At 57.9% G+C, this 18,836-nt stretch overlaps 1 protein-coding gene and 1 long non-coding RNA gene across 5 annotated transcripts; one reads left to right on the top strand and one right to left on the bottom strand.

Annotated features, from left to right (window-relative positions):
- Positions 1–3,524: 3,524 nt before the first annotated feature.
- ARHGAP33 (Rho GTPase activating protein 33) lies at positions 3,525–16,498 on the top strand. Of its 4 annotated transcripts, none has more exons than XM_040252903.1 (22): positions 3,525–3,580; positions 5,496–5,593; positions 5,672–5,756; positions 6,110–6,190; positions 6,299–6,436; positions 6,854–6,946; positions 7,531–7,653; positions 7,741–7,818; positions 7,904–7,970; positions 8,053–8,112; positions 8,206–8,358; positions 8,443–8,545; positions 9,471–9,615; positions 9,693–9,775; positions 9,861–9,968; positions 11,746–11,891; positions 12,526–12,679; positions 12,736–12,908; positions 12,986–13,060; positions 14,086–14,760; positions 14,859–15,250; positions 15,335–16,498. In XM_040252903.1, exons 1-22 carry the CDS (start codon positions 3,575–3,577, stop codon positions 16,109–16,111), a joined length of 3,813 nt encoding a protein of 1,270 aa, XP_040108837.1. In that variant the 5' UTR covers positions 3,525–3,574; the 3' UTR covers positions 16,112–16,498. The 4 variants fall into 4 exon arrangements, with proteins under 4 accessions (XP_040108837.1, XP_040108838.1, XP_040108836.1 ...); XM_040252904.1 differs by having other exon boundaries at positions 12,763–12,908; positions 15,335–16,497; XM_040252902.1 differs by having other exon boundaries at positions 12,763–12,908; positions 14,859–16,498.
- A 57-nt stretch (positions 16,499–16,555) lies between these two features.
- Positions 16,556–18,412, bottom strand: LOC120872617. The gene is made up of 3 exons (XR_005723287.1): positions 16,995–18,412; positions 16,841–16,890; positions 16,556–16,750 (listed from the first exon to the last, which is right to left on the bottom strand). It is a non-coding gene; the product is annotated as an uncharacterized LOC120872617 (long non-coding RNA).
- Between the last annotated feature and the right edge of the window lie 424 nt (positions 18,413–18,836).

Below are 18,836 nucleotides of genomic sequence, written 5' to 3'. Positions count from 1 at the left end.
CCCCGTAGACGGCAGCCCTCCAGGCTCCCCTGTCCCTGGGATTCTTCAGGCAAGAACACTGGAGTGGGTTGCCATTGCCTTCTCCAATGCATGAAAGTGAAAAGTGAAAGTGAAGTCGCTCAGTCGTGTCCAACTCTTTGCGACCCAAGGACTGCAGCCCTCCAGGCTTCTCCGTCCATGGGATTTTCCAGGCAAGAGTACTGGAGTGGGTTGCCATTGTCTTCTCCAATTTATTTTGAAATGTATCCAAAGTTAAATTAACAGATGAATAGAGTAATAGTTAGATGTGAGATAAAACAAATATAGTAAAATGTTAATGGTAGGATCTGGGGTGGTTATATGGGTGTAAAATTGTTCAGCTTTGCTGTATGTTAAACAATTTTTATAATAAGCTGTTAATATGCAATCAGGATTATGTTGATATTTGTATTTACAAAAAAGAGGATAGGATAGATTTCTATAAAAAGTAGCTTTTGTATGTTATAGACATGGTAAATATTTGTTTTCAGTCTTTATTAACAAGTCATACATTTAAATAAAATAAAAAGAAGGACATAGCTGTTTAGGTATAAGGAGAAGAAAAAGATGTTTATAGCAGCAGAATCTGATTTAGTTGGTGTGTATGGGGTGAGTGGGGCTTAGAAGTATTCCTGAGGAGTTGAGATAGGAATTAATAATTAACAAAGGGCCATCCTAATGACTATTTCTGGGTTACAAGCTATCCCCAAAACTTAGTGGCACAAAGCAATGATTCTATTATGCTCATAGATTCTGTGAGTCAAAAATTTGGACAGGGCAGAGTTGGGAATAGATCATTTCTGCTCCATGATGTCTAGGGGTTCGGCTGGGAAGACAAAGGTGGCTTGACAGCTGGGAGTGGAATCTCTGGAGCCTCTTTACTCCTAAGTTCGGCATCAGGGCTCAGACAACTCCAAGTTGGACTGTAGTGTCTATACAAGGTCTCTCCATGTGGCTTTTTTTGGTTTGTTTGTGTTCATGTGCTCAATTGTGTTCCAACTCTTTGCGACCCCATGGACTGTAGGCCGCCAGACTCCTCTGTCCATGAGATTTCCCAGGCAAGAGTATTGGAGAGAGTTGCTGTTTCCTACTCCAGGGGATCTTCCCAACTCAGGGATCAAACCCATGTCTCCTGTGGCTCTAGCCCTGCAGGCAGATTCTTCACCTGTGGAGTCTGTGGTTTCAATTCAGTTCAGTCTAGTTACGCAGTCGTGTCTGACTCTTCGTGACCCCATGAACCGCAGCACACCAGGCCTCCGTGTCCATCACCAGCTCCAGGAATCCACCCAAACCCATGTCGATCGAGTCAGTGATGCCATCCAACCATCTGATCCTCTGCCGTCCCCTTCTCCTCCTGCCCTCAATCTTTCCCAGCATCACGGTCTTTTCAAATGAGTCAGCTCTTTGCATCAGGTGGCCAAAGTATTAGAGTTTCAGCTTCAACATCAGTCCTTCCAATGAACACCCAGGACTGATCTCCTTTAGGATGGACTGGTTGGATCTCTTTGCAGTCCAAGGGACTCTCAAGAGTCTTCTCCAACATCACATTTCAAAAGCATCAATTCTTCGGCGCTCAGCTTTCTATATAGTCCAACTCTCACATCCATACGTGACCACTAGAAAAACCATAGCCTTGACTAGACGGACATTTGTTGGCAAAGTAACGTCTCTGCTTTTTAATATGCTGTCTAGGTTGGTCATAACTTTCCTTCCAAGGAGTAAGCATCTTTTAATTTCATGGCTGCAATCACCATCTGCAGTGATTTTGGAGCCCCCCAAAATAAAGTCAGCCACTGTTTCCCCATCTATTTGCCATGAAGTGATGGGACCGGAGGCCATGATCTTAGTTTTCTGAACGTTGAGCTTTAAGCCAACTTTTTCACTCTCCTCTTTCACTTTCATCAAGAGGCTTTTGAGTTCCTCTTTACTTTCTGCCATAAGGATGGTGTCATCTGCATATCTGAGGTTATTGATATTTCTCCCGGCAATCTTGATTCCAGCTTGTACTTCCCCCATCCCAGCGTTTCTCATGATGTACTCTGCATATAAGTTAAATAAGCAGGGTGACAATATACAGCCTTGACGTACTCCTTTTCCTATTTGGAACCAGTCTGTTGTTCCATGTCCAGTTCTAACTGTTGCTTCCTGACCTGCATACAAGTTTCTCAATAAGCAGGTCAGGTGGTCTGGTATGCCCATCTTTTTAAGAATTTTCCACAGTTTATTGTGATCTGGGCTTCCTCAAAGCATGAACTGCAGCAGCAGAATTGCACTTCATTGTGCACCAAGGCTCCAGAGCTAGCCATTCCAGCAGACAAAGAGGAAACTGCATCACCTTTTACTACCTCGCCTTGGAAATCACATAGTGTCAGTTCCTATTCATTCCTATTCTCTGTTGGTTGAAGTTGTCACAGTCTTGCCCAGATTCAGGAGGGAGGAAAGGCAGACTTTACTTTCTCACGAGAGGAGCGTGAAAGAATTTGCAGTTGTGTTTCAATGAGGGAAAGGGGGCGCAAAGAATATTCCAGGCAGAGGGTACTTCATGTGGGAAATACCTGTTGTGGAAGTGAGGTCAACAAGTTCAATAAACTGAAGTAAGTAGCTGTAAGTTGACTCCTCCATCACACTCCCTTTCCCCAATCTCTGCTTAATTTTTATCCATATTTTAAAATATTTATTTTGCAAATTCTTTTCCCACTAGCTTTTGAGTTCCATGTGGGCAGGGTATATTTCCCCCGTTTTGGTTACTGATAGATCCACAAATTAAGCGATCAGAGTTTTTGAATGAATGAATAGATTGATCAAGGATGTACCTTCGAGGACCTTGTTGAGGGCATAACCAATGGCAAGTTCTCTTGGAAAGGGTATTGTTACAGAGCGTTTTCTGAGCTTCAGTCAACAACAGGAAAAATTAGAATTGAGTTTGTGCGAGGCATCTAAGCCAGTGAAAAACATCCATGGGCCAATGTTCTTAGTATTCCAAGAGCAGGGGTAGGGGCTGAGTCGGGACTGACAAAGTGGGGATCGGGACTTTGAAGAGCTGCTTAGGGAGTGGAGAAAAGCTTGCGTTCATGAGAGAAGCCAGCTAAGTGTCAGAAGAGCCATCACTGATAGTGGACTAAGGGAAGGGTCCACTGCTCAGTGTTAGAAATGTTAGAAGCAAAGCATAAAGAACCTGGGGGCGTGTCTCAGGAGGGGAATGACGGCCAATGAAACGCAGGCATGGGCGTGGTGCTGTCAAACTTCGTGGGGCGGGACCGAAGAGATCTAGCCATAAGTAGGACCCAAGCTGAAGCCAATGATTAGCCGCCAGGTGGGCGGGGCGTCGTCTTAAGGCCAACGGTAGAGCCAATGAGAACCTGCGCCGGGTCCCTCATTGCCCCCGCCCCCGTGGAGCGCGCGCGCCAGAGCCACGGGCAGCCGTTAGAGGCGGGGTCTGCAGCCGCCCGCGCGCGGCTCGCGCCCTCCCCTTTGTGTCGCCATGGCGGCGGCATCGGCGGTGAGGACAACGAGCGAGGGGTCCAGCGCGGCTGGCGCCTGAGGAGGCTACGCGGCTATGGTGGTGAGGCGCCCACGCGGCCGTCCGTCCATCGGCGAAGTCAGTCTGTCCGCGCGCGGCCACGCCCCACGCGCCCCGCCCCCGGCCCCGCCCGAGTCCGCGGCCCGCGCCGCCCCTCACCCTCGTCGCGGTCCCTCTCGTACCCCGGCCTGGTCTTGGGCTCGAGCCCTTACCCCGGCCCCGCCCCCTCAACGCGCATCCCTGTTCCACGCCCTGTATGGGGGTGACAGTAGCCGAAGACCCAGACTTGGGAGGAAAAAGGGCTGGTTCAGGGAAGGACCTCGCATCCTCTAAGTGGCCTCCGCGGGGGCCCTCTGAGGGCCTCCGAGTCCTCCACCAGCCCCTGTCCCAGATCCATCCTCAGCATCGTCATCCCATCCTCCTCCTCTCCCTGGCTTAGACCCCTCCTCCTCCTACCATCAGCCCCTTTCTCATTCTTGCGCCCCACCCCCACCCGGCTCCATCCTCAGCCTGACCCTTTTCTTCTCCTTTCTCATCCCATCCCAGTCCTTCTCAACCAACCCTCCCTCACCCCATCCCTGCATCAGCCTGAACCTTTACTTCAGCCTCTCCAACTGCTCCCCTCCTCCTTCCTCCACCTCCATCCCCAGCGTGCATTGTACCCCCCGGTGTGGTCATTGGGTCCTCTCCATCTTCTTGTCCTCATCCCCTCCCCCACCATCTCCCTCTCCCACCATGCTGCTCCTGCTCATTCATCCCCTCATTCCCTCACTTAGCATTCACTGAGACCTCTGTGTAGCCCCTTTGCTCCAGGCACGGAGAAAGTCAGAACCCATCCTGCCTTGGGGAGCTTCATGGGCTGGAGGGGGACCGACCCAAGGGTGAGACCCAAAAGATGAAGTCGGGGTTGTAGGAGAATGAAGGAGGGAGAGGCTAGGGCCCATTCTGGGAAATCCTCATCTGGCAGATGGTTAATTTATTCATCAGATTTTACCCAGCCCCTGCTGGGTGACTGAGCTGGCACTGGGCATCGGGACCCAGAGAGGAATCAGGCACAACCCTACTTGTGAGGAGCTTCGATTCTCTGCCCAGCTCTGTGCAGGGCAATGCTTGGGGAGTAGGGACTGAGCCTCAGTCCAGTGGGGGAGATGGACTTGTCACCAGATGGGGACATCTCAGAGTGCACAGGGCTGTAATGAGGGAAGTTAAGGCAATATCATCAAGCCTGGGATGGGGGAGGCTACCATGAGAGTCAGATCTGAGGGCTAAGTGAAAGCATGGGGAAAAGATGGGGATGAGTGATGAGTGTTCCATGCAGCGGGAACAGCCTTTGCAAAGGCCTAGAAGGAAATGAGAAGATGATTCTTTTGTTGGACTCTTAGAAGTCTGAGAGCTCTGAGAGTAGAGGCAGTGGGAAGAAATGAGGCTGGAGAGGTAAGCCGAGACCACAGTATTTAGACTTTATCTTAAAGACAGCAGGGAGCCATTGAAGATCCCTGACCTGGGGAGAGACAGAGGCAGATTTGTGTTTTGTGAAAGTGATACATACTGACTCTTGCTGTGAAGAAGCTGGCAGGAAGGGAGAGGTGGAAGCAGGGAGACTGATAAGACGGGAGCTGTGCTTGTCCAGACGTTGATGAAAGGCGCGGAAAGGCACAACCCCTTCTCTCCTGGGGCTAGAGGAGGCTTTTAAACAGGGGGAAATAGTACCAGACTCTCTTGCCCTGACGCACCCATGGCCCCTGCTCTTCCAGTCCCCTACTCCAGACTACACATGAAGAAGCAGACCTACCCTGAGCCCGGCCTTCACCTCCCCCTGACCTACCCCTCTACTCCATGCTCAGGACAGTGTGTGGAGCAATTCGGGCCTGCAGGCCCAGGCTGCCAGATAACAATGCTCCCGTTGTCTCTCTGCTCCCATCTCTGGGGGCCTCTGATTCTTCTTTCTGCTCTACAGGCTCGCAGCACTGACAGCCTGGATGGCCCAGGGGAGGGCTCGGTGCAGCCCCTGCCCCCCGCTGGGGGACCCAGTGTGAAGGGGAAGCCTGGGAAGAGGTGAGAGGTGAGGGAGAGCCTCAACCTAGGAGAGGAGCCAAGCATAGGGCTGCCAGTGACCTGTCGTCTGTCCCCCAGGCTCTCGGCTCCTCGAGGTCCCTTTCCCCGGCTGGCAGACTGTGCCCATTTTCACTACGAGAACGTTGACTTCGGCCACATTCAGGTATGGGGGTTGCACCCAGGTGGGTAGGTGGGATCCCACCCAACCCTGAAGCAGCATCAGCCACTTTACCCCTGAAACCTCCCCCCAGGAGTGACTGCTCTGTGGCAGGAGCTGCAGGGCAGAGGGGAGACTTGTTCCTTCATTCGTTTGTTCCTTCATTCATTCAGCAATGACTTTGTTAGGTGCGAACTTTGTGCCAGGACCTTGGACTCTGACTGAGCCATCACCAGGCCTTGACTGTGGGGAGACCCAGGAGGCGGACACAGCCCCATCCCTTGAAAGTGCCCATCTGGAGAGGTCAGGACAGGGACAAAAGCGAGACCCTCACCTGGGCCTTTTGCTTCCCTCTGCAGCTCCTGCTGTCTCCAGAGCGTGACAGTCCAAACGTCTCTGGAGAGAATGAACTGGTGTTCGGGGTGCAGGTGACCTGTCAGGTGCGGCAGCCGCCCCTGCCACTCCTCTGGCCTGGTGAACTGACTGCCGTGGTCCTCAGCTTAGTATAGTAAAGCTGCTGTATCCCCCTGTCCTTCCCTCTCCCACAGGGCCGTTCCTGGCCAGTTCTCCGCAGTTATGATGACTTCCGTTCCTTGGATGCCCACCTCCACCGATGCATATTTGACCGGAGGTTTTCCTGCCTCCCAGAGCTTCCTCCACCCCCAGAGGGCGCCAGGGCTGCCCAGGTAAACTACCTGTCCTAGCCCCTGCTACAGCCAAGGTGTGTCCCCACCAGTGATGGGTGAAACCACCAAGGCAGGGGAAATAGATAAATATTAAACACTGGTATGTCCCGAGTTCCAACCAGTTGGGGGCCTCAGAACTGCAGCAGGGTGACTCCCTTTAGTTTTTAGGATCATGGGGAGTTTCAGGGGGCTCCAGGGGAGGGTCAGAATGGCCAGACCGCTGGGGGCACACAGGGCCTTGGCTCAGCCTATTTATCAACTGATGTGACAGTATTTCAGTACTTCACAGCGGAGTGGCACCCATGTGTTCACGTTGAATTTCAGCCCTGCCAGAGGCGACCCAGGGCAGTACAGGAGGGCGGTGGGCTCTCTTGGGTGGGGTCTTCTCACAAACCCCACTCTTACAACCTGCCCCAGATGCTGGTGCCGCTGCTGCTGCAGTACCTAGAAACCCTGTCAGGGCTGGTGGACAGTAACCTCAACTGTGGGCCGGTGCTTACCTGGATGGAGGTGGGCCCGGGCAGGGGGCTTGGAGCTGGGAGTGAGGGAGGGATGTCTGAGGAGCAAGAAGCAGCATGGGAGGGTGTGTGGGCACAGGAAAGAAAAGAGCTGGAGTGGAGGAGGCACTGGTATTTCAGTGTCTGTGTGGGCGCTTGCCTGTGAGAGAGAATGCAAGTGGGTGCATGCGTGCGTGCGTGTGTGTGTGTGTGTGTGTGTGTGTGTGTGCAGGTGTTGGGCTGTGGGGATGTGAGAATTTCAAGGTATACTGATATACTGGCTAGAAATAGTTTTGGCGGTAGCTAGCAGAACACCGGGCTGAGAGTGCCGGTTTTCAGATAGGAGGTATGCAGTGTTTGCTGTGGAGCGTGTGGGTGCAGGAGTGAATCAGCGTGGTTTCGGGCAGGGGCATCCTGGGACATGGAAGGGAATTTGCTTTGGAAGGGGCAAGAGTGTAGGTGTTTTACCGACAGCTCTGAGTGACAGGGGCACCTGGGTGCAGGTGGGGGACAGAGTGGCCTTTAGTGGGGGAACCTCCTCGGTCTTTACTGTTACCTTCTTCTGGCCTCTCCCTGCCACATCCCCCTCCATCTCAGCTGGACAACCATGGCCGGCGACTGCTCCTCAGTGAGGAGGCCTCACTCAATATCCCCGCAGTGGCCGCTGCCCATGTGGTAAAGCGGTACACGGCCCAGGCACCTGATGAGCTGTCCTTCGAGGTAAGGCTGTAGGGGAGCAGATTCCGGCTGGGCTCCCACTTCATTTGCACCTTCTGACCCTGCCTCCTCATGCCCACCCACTCCCAGGTGGGGGACATTGTCTCCGTGATCGACATGCCGCCCACGGAGGATCGGAGCTGGTGGCGGGGCAAGCGGGGCTTCCAGGTGAGCCTGGCTAGAGCTGGACAGGTGGGGCTGGGGCACTGCACCAGCTCAGGTGGCCCCGTCACTGACCCCAAATCCTCCTCAGGTCGGTTTCTTCCCCAGCGAGTGTGTGGAACTATTCACGGAGCGGCCGGGTCCAGGACTAAAGGGGGGTGAGTGTCCTGGGCAGAGTGGGGAGGCCCTCCTGCATCCCTCCCCTGCCCTCCATCCTTTCCACCATTGTTCACCCTGCAGATGCCGATGGTCCCCCATGTGGTGTCCTGGCTTCCCAGGGTGTTTCCTCCCTGACCTCAGGTAATGTGAACATTACCCGTTAGTAATTACCAGGGGCCAGACCCTGCCCCATCTCCCCATGCGACCCTGTGTGACCAGCCTTTATCTCCACAGCGGTGCCCCGGCCGCGGGGGAAGCTGGCTGGCCTCCTCCGTACCTTTATGCGCTCCCGCCCTTCCCGGCAGCGTCTGCGGCAGCGGGGCATTCTGCGGCAGAGGGTATTTGGCTGTGACCTGGGAGAACACCTCAGCAACTCAGGCCAGGACGGTGAGGCCCAGTCTGCCTCCCCTGCCCTTCCTCCCCGCCAGACTGTGACCCACAGCAGCAGACCCAACTCCTGCTTTCTCCCAGTGCCCCAGGTGCTGCGCTGCTGTTCTGAGTTTATTGAGGCCCACGGGGTGGTGGATGGAATCTATCGACTCTCAGGTGTGTCATCCAACATCCAGAGGCTACGGTGAGGACCCTCCACCAACCTTCGTGAGCACCTCCCACACGTCAAGCATTAAGCTCTAGGGACACCATGGTGAACGAGACAGCCGGAGACTCCTGCCTCATGGGGTTCACGTGTTGGAAGGAGAGGCAGACAGGAAAGGAGAGAGTTGACAATAGTGACAGGTGGCCTGGAGAAAAAAAAGACGGGGTGAGGGAGATCATAATAAAAAATCAAGGTGGGTGGAGAAGGCCTCCTGGGAGAGTGCTTGCTGCGGAGGAGGTGGGGGAGCGAGCATTGTGGTTGCCCACCATGGAGAGAACAGCCAGCGAGAGGGGAAAGTGGCAGGAGATGATGTTTGAGAAGTGATAAGGGGCGAGTAGGCTCACGGGCCCTTTTTGATGACTGTTAGGCTCTTGGCTTTTACTGGGAGTAAGGGAGGAACCACAGGAAGGATTGTGGGCCGAAGAGGGGCAATAGGCATAACAGTCGAAGAAGTGGGAAGCGCTGAGGCCCGGGCTTCCAGGCGAGAGCAGAGGGCCTGAGGCCGGGGTCCCGTGTATAGAGCTTTCTCACCTGAGAGGGCAAGACACTGCCAGGTTGTGAGCAGAGGCCGCTAGGATTCCAGCTGCAGTTTCCAGTGCCTCTTGGAGCCAGGAAAATGGCACAACTTTGTGGATGGAGCCCAGTCACACTCTGGAGGCAGATGGGCTTGGGTAGCTACAAGCAGGGTGTCTCCCACCAAAGCCTCAGTGTGCTCCTGTGTAAATGGGGCACCCTTGTCTTTGGCACGCAGGGTTGTTTGAGGGGAGGGCTCAGTAAGGTACTGCCTCTGAAAAGCCAGCACAGGAAGAGGGTTGCATCTACCTGTGGACACTTTGGGCGTGGGGGCAGGACCCAGCCCGGTGGGCCAGCTCTGACCTGCATCTTCTCGACGTGGTGGCCTCAGGCATGAGTTCGACAGTGAGAGGATCCCTGAACTGTCTGGCCCCGCCTTCCTGCAGGACATCCACAGCGTGTCCTCCCTCTGCAAGCTCTACTTCCGAGAGCTGCCCAACCCCTTACTCACTTACCAGCTCTACGGGAAGTTCAGTGTGAGTGAGGGTGACTGTGAGGTAGGAGGGGCTGGGAGGCAGCAGCCCAGCCCCGCTCACACTGTGCACTGTCTCAGGAGGCCATGTCGGTGCCAGGGGAGGAGGAGCGCCTGGTGAGGGTTCACGATGTCATCCAGCAGTTGCCCCCGCCGCACTACCGGTAAACCAGGAGGGGCAGGGCAGGGTGGTGGTGGACTCCCAAGGGAGGTGAGGCTCAGGCGTTCTCTCTCCACTCCCACCCCCAGGACCCTGGAGTATCTGCTGAGGCACTTGGCCCGCATGGCGAGACACAGTGCCAACACCAGCATGCATGCCCGCAACCTGGCCATCGTTTGGGCACCTAATCTGCTACGGTAAGCTGGCAGCTCATCAGCCTGCTCCCCCAGCTCCCTACCAACCCCCAGGCTGGGCCTGGAGTCTCCCCGCCCCCTGCAACCTCACCCCAGAAACCCATCCAACTTTTGCTCTTTTGATCATTTCACCCAACACATTCTTTTCTTGTAATTTACTTATGGTCGTGGGGGTCTTCGTTGCTGCATTCGGGGCTCTCTCTAGCTGCAGTGAGCAGGAGCTGTCCCTCGCGGTGCCCAGGCTTCTCACGGTGGTGGTGTCTCTTGCTGCAGAACACAGGCTCTAGGCGCGTGGGCTTCAGTAGCTGCAGCATGGGAGCTCCAGGGCACCCAGGGCTCAGTAGTTGCGGCGCAGGGTCTCATAGCTGCGGCTCACCAGCCCTAGAGCTCACGGGCCCAGTAGTTGTGGCACACAGGCTTTAGTTGCCCCAAGTCATGTAGGATCGATCCTCCCGGACCAGGGATTGAACCCACATCCCCTGCACTGGCAGGCAGACTCCTGCCACTACCACCAGGGAAGTCCCTCAACACATATTTCTTAAGCGTTGGGTGCCCATATGCCCGCCCTTGTTCTCAGCACTGGGGACGCAGTGGTGAGCAGGAACCTACGCTCTGAGCTCACAGTCCTATGTGGGAGATGACAGTGGACATTACCAAAAAATGAGCACAGTATGACAGTGATGAGGGCTGAGGAGAAAGATTACAAAGTAGGGAAGGGAGATCTGGTCAGTCATGGCACTTGAAATTTTTAGACAGAGTGGCAGGGAAGGCTTCAGGAAGAAGTCCTTGTTGGCCAGCAGCAGGGTAAGCCCGAAAGGATTTGATGGTGACCAAGACAGGCAAGTTCTCTGTCCTGGAGGAGTTCAGTTCTTCTTGGGAATCAGATAAATAAATAAACAAATAAATAAAATAGCTAGTACATGGTAGGTATAAGAACTATGAGCAAAAATACAGATAGACCTGGGATATCTAGATTTACAATTTTAAATAAAATAGGTGGGGAAGACTCTGTTGAGAAGGTAACATTTGAATTAACAGCTGCAGAAGGTAAGAGAAGGACCTGTGTAGCTGAGAAGGAGCAGACCAAGTAGAGGGAATAGCGAGTGCAAAGGTCCTGGGGCTGGGTAGGGCCCAGTGTTTTGGAGGCCAGTATCACTGGAGCTGAGTGAGAGAGCGCAGGGTTGAAGGGGAGGAGATGGTAAGGTCAGAGAGGTGATGCAGGAACAGACAGGGGAGTGACTTACAAGTTGTGGGTCATGGTGAGGGTCTGGCTTTTACCAGGAATGACATGCAGCCAGAGGAGGGCTCTGAGCCAGGAGGGCCCTGATCTGTGACTTAGGGGTTCACAGGCTCCCTCTGGCTAAGTGTGGGGAGCAGACTGTAGGGATTTGGCAGGGAGCAGGGAGAACAGGGAGAAGGCTATGTGTTGGTCCAGGAGGGAGAGGATGGAGGTAGGGCCAGAGTAGGGGCATGGGGAGCTGAGTTCAGATTCTGCATAGAGTTTGTGGGTGGAGCCCACAGGGTCTCCTGCAATTGGATGTGGGTGTTAGGGAAAGAGGGGTCAAGGGCAATACCAAGGTATTGACTGAGATGGGATAGGCAGGGAGGGAGCAGGTTCTGGGGAAAGGCTGAGAATCTAGTTCTAGATGTGATCAGTTTGATAAGGTCAGAGACGTTGAATGACAGTCACTGCTTCCACGGCACCCCACCCCTGCCCCCGGCCATAACCTACCAGCTGGGGCTGCAGGCACCTGGCCACCCTCACCCTCCTCCCATCCAGGTCCATGGAGCTGGAGTCAGTGGGGCTAGGGGGGGCAGCAGCGTTCCGGGAGGTACGGGTACAGTCGGTGGTGGTGGAATTCCTGCTTACCCATGTGGACGTCCTGTTCAGCGACACCTTCACATCTGCTGGCCTCGACCCTGCAGGTATGCCCATCCTATCCCATGTCCTAACTACTGCCCCCCATCGTCAGGGCTGCAGTGGGAGGGTAGGTGGGCTCCCAGCCCCATCCCTATCCCACTGAAGCTGGACCTCCCTTCTGGTTCCTTGAGGACCCCGCCCCGGCCTCTCCCTCCCCTTCCCCCGCCTTCTCATTTCAGCTCCTACGCTCAGGATCCCCACTTCTTGGCCCGGACATCGTTCTTCCTTCACCCCTTGTAGCTCCTGGGGGCACTTGGGGCCATGGGTCCACCTGGGAGGAGGTGGGAGGTCCCCAAACTTGACCCTGCCCCGGCCCCACCCAGACTCCCTGCCCTGCCCCGGACCCCAGCCCAGTCAGGACTCAGCACGTCGGAGGGCCCTCTGGCCCGAGGTAACTGAAGCCAGAGCCGCTGTCCTCGCTGGCTGCTGGGAGCTGCCTCCTCATCAGCTCGTTCTGCCTCACTCCTCCTCCTCACCTGCCTGCTGCCCACCCATTCCCGCCTGATCCGTCCTGGCCCCCTGCCTTGCCAGCCCGGGTGGGCACGCTGCGGGGCCGGGGCTTGGGCTGTAGCGCTTGGCTTTGCCTGTGGCCTTCAACAGCCCCAGGGCTGATGGCTGCCCCCTCTCCCGACTCCTCAGGCCGCTGCCTCCTCCCCAGGCCCAAGTCCCTTGCGGGCAGCGGCCCCTCCACTCGCCTGCTAACACTAGAGGAAGCCCAGGCTCGGACCCAGGGTCGGCTGGGGACACCCACCGAGCCCACAACATCCAAGGCCCCAACTTCACCTGTGGAAAGGTGAGTAGGATGTCCAGAAGGGAGGGACTGGCTGGGGGACCCAGCTCCTCAGCCAGCCTCCTATGTCTTGACCCAAACTCCAGGAGGAAAGGGGAGAGAGGCGAGAAACAGCGGAAGCCTGGGGGTAGCAGCTGGAAGACCTTCTTTGCACTGGGCCGGGGCCCCAGCATCCCCCGAAAGAAGCCTCTGCCCTGGCTAGGGGGCACTCGGGCCCGACCGCAGCCTTCAGGTCAGAGGCCGGGCAGTGGGCGTGGTGGCTGGAGAGGCACCCTGGAGTGCCCCCCATGACCCCTCCCCTCCCTGCAGGCTGCCGGCCTGACACTGTCACACTGAGGTCTGCCAAGAGTGAGGAGTCTCTGTCATCGCAGGCCAGTGGGGCTGGTGAGCACGGGGTGACCCTTGCCTGCGCCCAGGTGGAGCTGGGAGGGACTGGTGCTCTGAGCTGGCCTCCACGTGGTGTTCTTAGGTTTGGGGGTCTTGGGGTTTTTTGTTTTAATCTAGAGCTTACATACAATAAGTTTGATAAAGCTTCACTCTTGGTTCACGATGCACTCTGGTCATTGGCCCACGCAGGGTCCTTCTAGTCTTTTGTTCATCCCTTTTGAAAAAAATTAAATAGTATCATGAACACCCATGAATCCACTGGCCAGAAATAAAGGCCTTCCACCACAGTACTTACGAACTCCTTCCCCTCCCACCTGCTGCCTCCCCACCTCAGGCATCCTCTGATAGTCTTCATCCCTTTGCTTTTATAGTTTTGTCACCTACAGGTGTAGGGATCAACAGCATACTGCTAGTTGTTTTGAATCTTTGATTAAAGGGTGTCATTAAAAAGGGGTGTCATGCTGTGTGTGTACTCACTTACCACTCCATCACAGGCTGCCGTCCGCACAGCTGGCGTAGCTCAGGCTCCTTCCTCTCCATCACTGTCCACTGTCGAGTGTGGGTATCCCCTCAGGGGAGGGGATACTTGTCCATGCCCCTCCTGATGTGGGGGCTCTGACAGGCGCACCCAGGAGGGGAGGTGCACACTGTATGATACGCCCACATCCAGCTGTACATAACGAGGCCTGAGTATGTCCCAGAAGTGGCCGCCTCAGGCTGTCCTCCCAGCCACCGGGTATGAGATCCTGTCGGTGTGGAGCTTATAGCCAGTGGGGTTGTCAGACTTTGTTCTTGCCTCTGGAACAATTCTCTTCATGGACTTGCCACTGATGTCCTCTTATCACCCGTGAGTCTGCACAGCTCTCCCTGGATCCCCAGCCATTGTGACCCTAGGCAGGGACGTGTCTCTGTGTTATTTCCCCAACTTACTGGGGTTGTGTGTCCTGTTCTCACTGATGTATCTGGGTAGGTAGTTCTGACCCCTGACCCCTAACTCCCCCTCCCCCGCACTGCCCTTCCAGGCCTCCAGCGGCTGCACAGGCTACGGCGACCCCACTCCAGCAGTGATGCTTTTCCCGTGGGCCCTGCACCTGCTGGCTCCTGCGAGAGCCTGTCGTCATCCGAGTCCACCGAGTCCTCCTCCGAGTCGTCCTCTTCCTCTTCCTCCGAGTCCTCCACAGCTGGGCTGGGAGCACTCTCTGGCTCCCCTTCACACCGAACCTCAGCCTGGCTAGACGACGGTGACGAGCTGGACTTTAGCCCACCCCGCTGCCTGGAGGGGCTCCGGGGGCTTGACTTTGATCCCCTTACCTTTCGCTGCAGCAGCCCCACCCCTGGGGACCCGGCACCTCCCGCCAGCCCGGCCCCCCCAGCCCCCGCCTCTGCCTTTCCACCCAGGGCAGCCCCCCAGGCCCTCTCGCCCCGGGGCCCCACCAGCCCTGCCTCACCCGCTGCCCTGGACATCTCGGAGCCCCTGTCTGTGTCGGTGCCGCCTGCTGTCCTGGAGCTGCTGGGGGCTGGAGGAACACCTGCCTCGGCCACCCCAACACCAGCCCTCAGCCCCAGCCCCGGCCTGCGCCCCCACCTCATCCCCTTGCTGCTGCGTGGAGCTGAGGCCCAGCTGAGTGACACCTGCCAACAAGAGATCTGCAGCAAGTTGGCACTGCCTGGTCCCCGGGGAGCCCAAGGCCAGCATGGTGTGTCCTGTCCAGCCCAGCCCAGCCCAGCCCACTCCCTCACAACCCTGAGGCTGTGCCCAAGACCTGGCTGATTCCTCTTCCCGTTCCTCTCCTAGGTGCTGGTATGGATTCACCGCTGCTGCCCCCTCCCCTGTCCCTCCTGCGCCCGGGGGGGGCCCCACCCCCGCCTCCCAAAAACCCAGCACGCCTCATGGCCCTGGCCCTGGCTGAGCGGGCTCAGCAGGTGGCCCAGAGACAGAGCCAGCAGGAGCAGCGGAGCACCCCGTCTGCTCCTCAGTCCCCTTTCCGCCGCTCACTGTCCCTGGAGGTGGGCGGTGAGCCCCCAGGGACCTCAGGGAGTGGGCCACCCCCCCACCCCCTAGCCCACCCAGGTGGCTGGGCTCCGGGACCTCCACCCTCCTTACCAAGGCAACAAAGTGATGGGAGCATGGTGAGGAGCCAGCGGCCCACAGGGACCTCGAGGAGGGCACCCAGAGGCCCCACCCAGGTCAGTGCCCAGCTCAGGGGGGGTGGGGAGCGCAGGGCTGAGCCAGAGACGGCAGCCCAGTCCCTGTGTCCTGTCCCCCCGCAGGTTCCCACACCTGGCTGCTTCTCAGCCCCCCGGGAGTGCCTGCCACCCTTCCTCGGGGTCCCCAAACCAGGCTGGTACCCCCTCGGCTCCCCATCCTTCCAGCCCAGCTCCCCAGCCCGAGTCTGGAGGAGCCCCCTGGTTCCCCCTACACCACTGGACAGAGGAGAGAACCTGTACTATGAGATCGAGGCGGGTGAGGGGTCCCCCTACTCTGGCCCCACTCGGTCCTGGAGTCCCTTGCGCCCCATGCCCCCAGACAGGCTCAGTGCCTCGTATGGCATGCTTGGCCAATCCCCACCACTCCACAGGTCCCCTGACTTCCCGCTCAGTTACCCACCACCCTCCTGTTTTCCCCACGACCACCTTGGCTACTCAGCCCCCCAGCACTCGGCCCGGCGCCCCACCCGACCTGAACCCCTCTATGTCAACCTAGCCCTGGGGCCCAGGGGCCCCTCACCCGCTTCTTCCAGCTCCTCTTCCCCTCCTGCCCACCCTCGAAGTCGCTCTGATCCTGGCCCCCCAACCCCCCGCCTCCCCCAAAAGCAGCGGGCCCCCTGGGGCCACCACACCCCTCACAGGGTACCTGGGCCCTGGGGCCCTCCAGACCCTCTCCCCTACAGGGCAGCCCCACCAGCCTATGGGAGGGGGGACGAGCACCACCGAGGGTCCCTGTATAGGAATGGGGGGCAAGGGAGGGAGGGGGCTGGTCCCCCACCCCCCTACCCTACTCCCAGCTGGTCCTTCCACCCTGAGAGCCAGACCCAAAGCTACTGCTGAGCCAGAGCTGGGAGGGACCTTCCTTCTTTCTCTTCCCCTTTCACTGATCTTGGTCCAACCTGATCCCTTGTTTTGTATTTTCCTGAGCTTCTGACCCCTACCCCAGGTTTCTAACTTTGTAACTTGCCTTTGATGTGGGTCCCTAACCCGTTATCATAGCCTACCTACCCTGGGCTGATGGGCATGCTTGCCCCACACCATCCTCCATCCTGGGGCCTCTCGCACAAATCTGAGAGGGTTAGGCTGACTCCTTACCCTCCCTTTTCCTCCAGGGGTCCCCAGCATGTCCTGTCCTGTGCACGGGGGTGGGGGGCTGCTCTTGCTATCTCCCCACACACCCCACTAAACCATCTGACAAAATTAATGAATAAAAATGGTGAAAATGTGGCTGCTGCTGTCATGCTGGGGCCAGGCTCAATGAATAAAGAGGCAGTGACAGGTGGGTTGCTTTCTCATTTTATCATTTCAGCAGGTGCTAAGTGGGGATTCACTCCTGGGAGGCTCTGAGGGGCGACATCTGCACAGAAGGGGCCACGGGTGCCCTAACAGTGTGTGTCAGGAGTGGGATTGAGCCTGGGCCCGTCTTCAAGTTGGCATCCACCTTGCAGCTCTGCTATGATCTCCTCCAGCAGATCCATCCTGGGAGAGGGTGGGGTAGGGGTGGGCTGAAGTTGACCTCGGGGAGGAGGGAGGGGCCCAGGGACCTCCCACCAGCACCCCACTTCTCACTTTTGCAGGCTGGAGAAGCGACTTCCTCTGATCAGCTCAGGGCTGGGTACCTGCAGGAGTAAAGACTAGAGCTGCCACCAGTGGCCGCGGAGCTCAGGAGGGTCCTGCGTGGGCGGGCTGGGGCAGGGCCTGGGCTCAGGGCCCTCTGCTTCACCTGCCCTTGTGGCCTTCCCTGCCAGCAGCCGCCAGGGCATGGGAAGCCTCCCTGTGGGTCAGCAGGCAGGGGCTGGGCTCAGAGGGCTGGGGATCCAGCAGGGCAGCCCTGTGTGTGTGCCGCCGCAGCCCCCGCAAGGCTTGGATCTTGGCTGAGAACTTCCTCTCAAACCGCTCCTCAGAGCTCTGAGTCCCCAGCAGGGAGGCTGAGTCCTGAAGGCTGGCGTGCAGGGCAGGGCCCTGGGGGAAGCAGGGTTGGTCGGGAATGGGGGTGGGGAGGGGGTAACCGGTCAGCGAGGGGAACAGTGGGGGTCCCAGGCGGTCCCTGGTCAGAGGAGAGGCAGCCAGGGTAATTGGGGTTGGTGACAACTGGGGGGAAGGGTCATGGGTAAGCAAATGGACAATGGCGCAGGACTTGGGGTATCCATACTGTTGATCTGGGCTCCAGGCTCTGGTCCAGGCTGACCCTGGCTGTGGGGCTGTGCCCTGGGCAGAGGCCAGGGCGGGGACTTGGGCTGCTGCCTAGAGTCAAGCTGCTGCCCGAGTCCCAGGTGGCACCCCTCTGGACTCTGCTGTGGCCCATGACCTGCAGAGAGCGATGGCAGAGGGCTGGCGTGGGTGGCCCACAGCTCCCTCGGTCCTCCACGTGCCTGTCCTGGCTCCTGCCTAGGATGGGGAGGGGCCTAGGGACATCACAGCAGGCCACAGGCCCGGGTGCAGTCTTGGCTCTGGGAGCCAGCTCACAGTACAGTGTCTGGGCTTGCAGACCAGCCAGTTGGAAATGGGGTGGAGGCACAGCCGAGCTCTGCTCAGCGCCGGCTCCCATCCCTTCTGGGCCCTCTAACCTGGGAGAACCCTGCAGTGGAGGGCACTGTGTGGCCCAGTCCCTCGGGGAGCTCACCTCAGAGGCCGAGTCCTGTGGAGAGGAGTAAAAACTGCAGGAGTAAAGTGGGTGTGGGACACAGGCCCTGCCTGAGGTTCCCTGGCCACCACCCTCCCCTGCCCGCCTGTCCTGTACCTGAGCCATGGCCTCCCGCAGCAGGTATCGTGTACTCTGCAGGCTGCCACAGCGATCAGCAGGTCCTAGGCCCAGCCCAGCCCGAACCAGGGCCTGGTAGGGGGCTGGCACCAGGGGGTCCAGGGCCGGGCTCTCACCCGCCTCTAGTTTAGCCTTCACCTCAGGTCCCTTTCTTCCAGCCCAGGGCAGCTCTCCTGTGAGGAAGCATGATTGGGGGACCCAACCGAGGTGAGGGGCCTCAGTGGGGCTGGGAGCAGGGTTACTCACTGACCCGTGAAGACCTCCTGGGCCAGGATACAGAAGCTGTAGAGGTCTGAGGTGGCCGCAGGTGTGTCACCATGGATGAGCTCCAGCGGCAGCCATGGGTACAGTTCAGGAGGCGGGGGCAGCCCTGGGCCTGGGCCTCCCCAGGGGTAACCCTGCCGCGGCCTGTGGAGGCCAAGGGACCTGGTGAGTCAGCGACTGCCGGACGGGGCCACAGGGGCAGGACAGGGAGGCAGGCACTCACTTGGGCTGCAGCCAGCGTTGGTGCAGCGGGCGCCCGTGCTCCAGGCTGCCCACCTTTGCCAGACCTGGCCGCACCAGCTGCACAGCATGGGAGCTGAGGCCGCCGTGAGCACGCCAGCGGGCTTGCAGGAACAGCAGGGCCTCCAGTACCTGCAGCAGCAGGTGGCCCGGCAGCAGGCCTGGCACGAGGTGGGGGGGTCTCCCTTCTCGTGGGCCCCGGGGGTGCAGCACCACATGAAGGGAGCCCAGCCACACGGGTTCGAAGAGAAGGCACAACCCCAATAGGTCCTCCGAGGGGCTCAGTGCCATCAGCAGCAG

Source organism: Oryx dammah, unplaced genomic scaffold, assembly GCF_014754425.2.
Source record: "Oryx dammah isolate SB20612 unplaced genomic scaffold, SCBI_Odam_1.1 HiC_scaffold_13, whole genome shotgun sequence".
In the NCBI taxonomy this organism is placed as follows: domain Eukaryota; kingdom Metazoa; phylum Chordata; class Mammalia; order Artiodactyla; family Bovidae; genus Oryx; species Oryx dammah.
Note: the sequence above shows the minus strand (reverse complement) of the source record. Positions and strands in the feature narration are given on the sequence as shown.

Excerpts from the sequence above, each read along its gene's own strand:
- ARHGAP33 (XM_040252901.1), top strand. Across the intron at positions 7,819-7,903 it reads GGGGCAAGCGGGGCTTCCAG|GTCGGTTTCTTCCCCAGCGA; the intron begins GTGAGCCTGGCT and ends AATCCTCCTCAG. Across the intron at positions 11,892-12,525 it reads TGCTGGCCTCGACCCTGCAG|GCCGCTGCCTCCTCCCCAGG; the intron begins GTATGCCCATCC and ends CCGACTCCTCAG.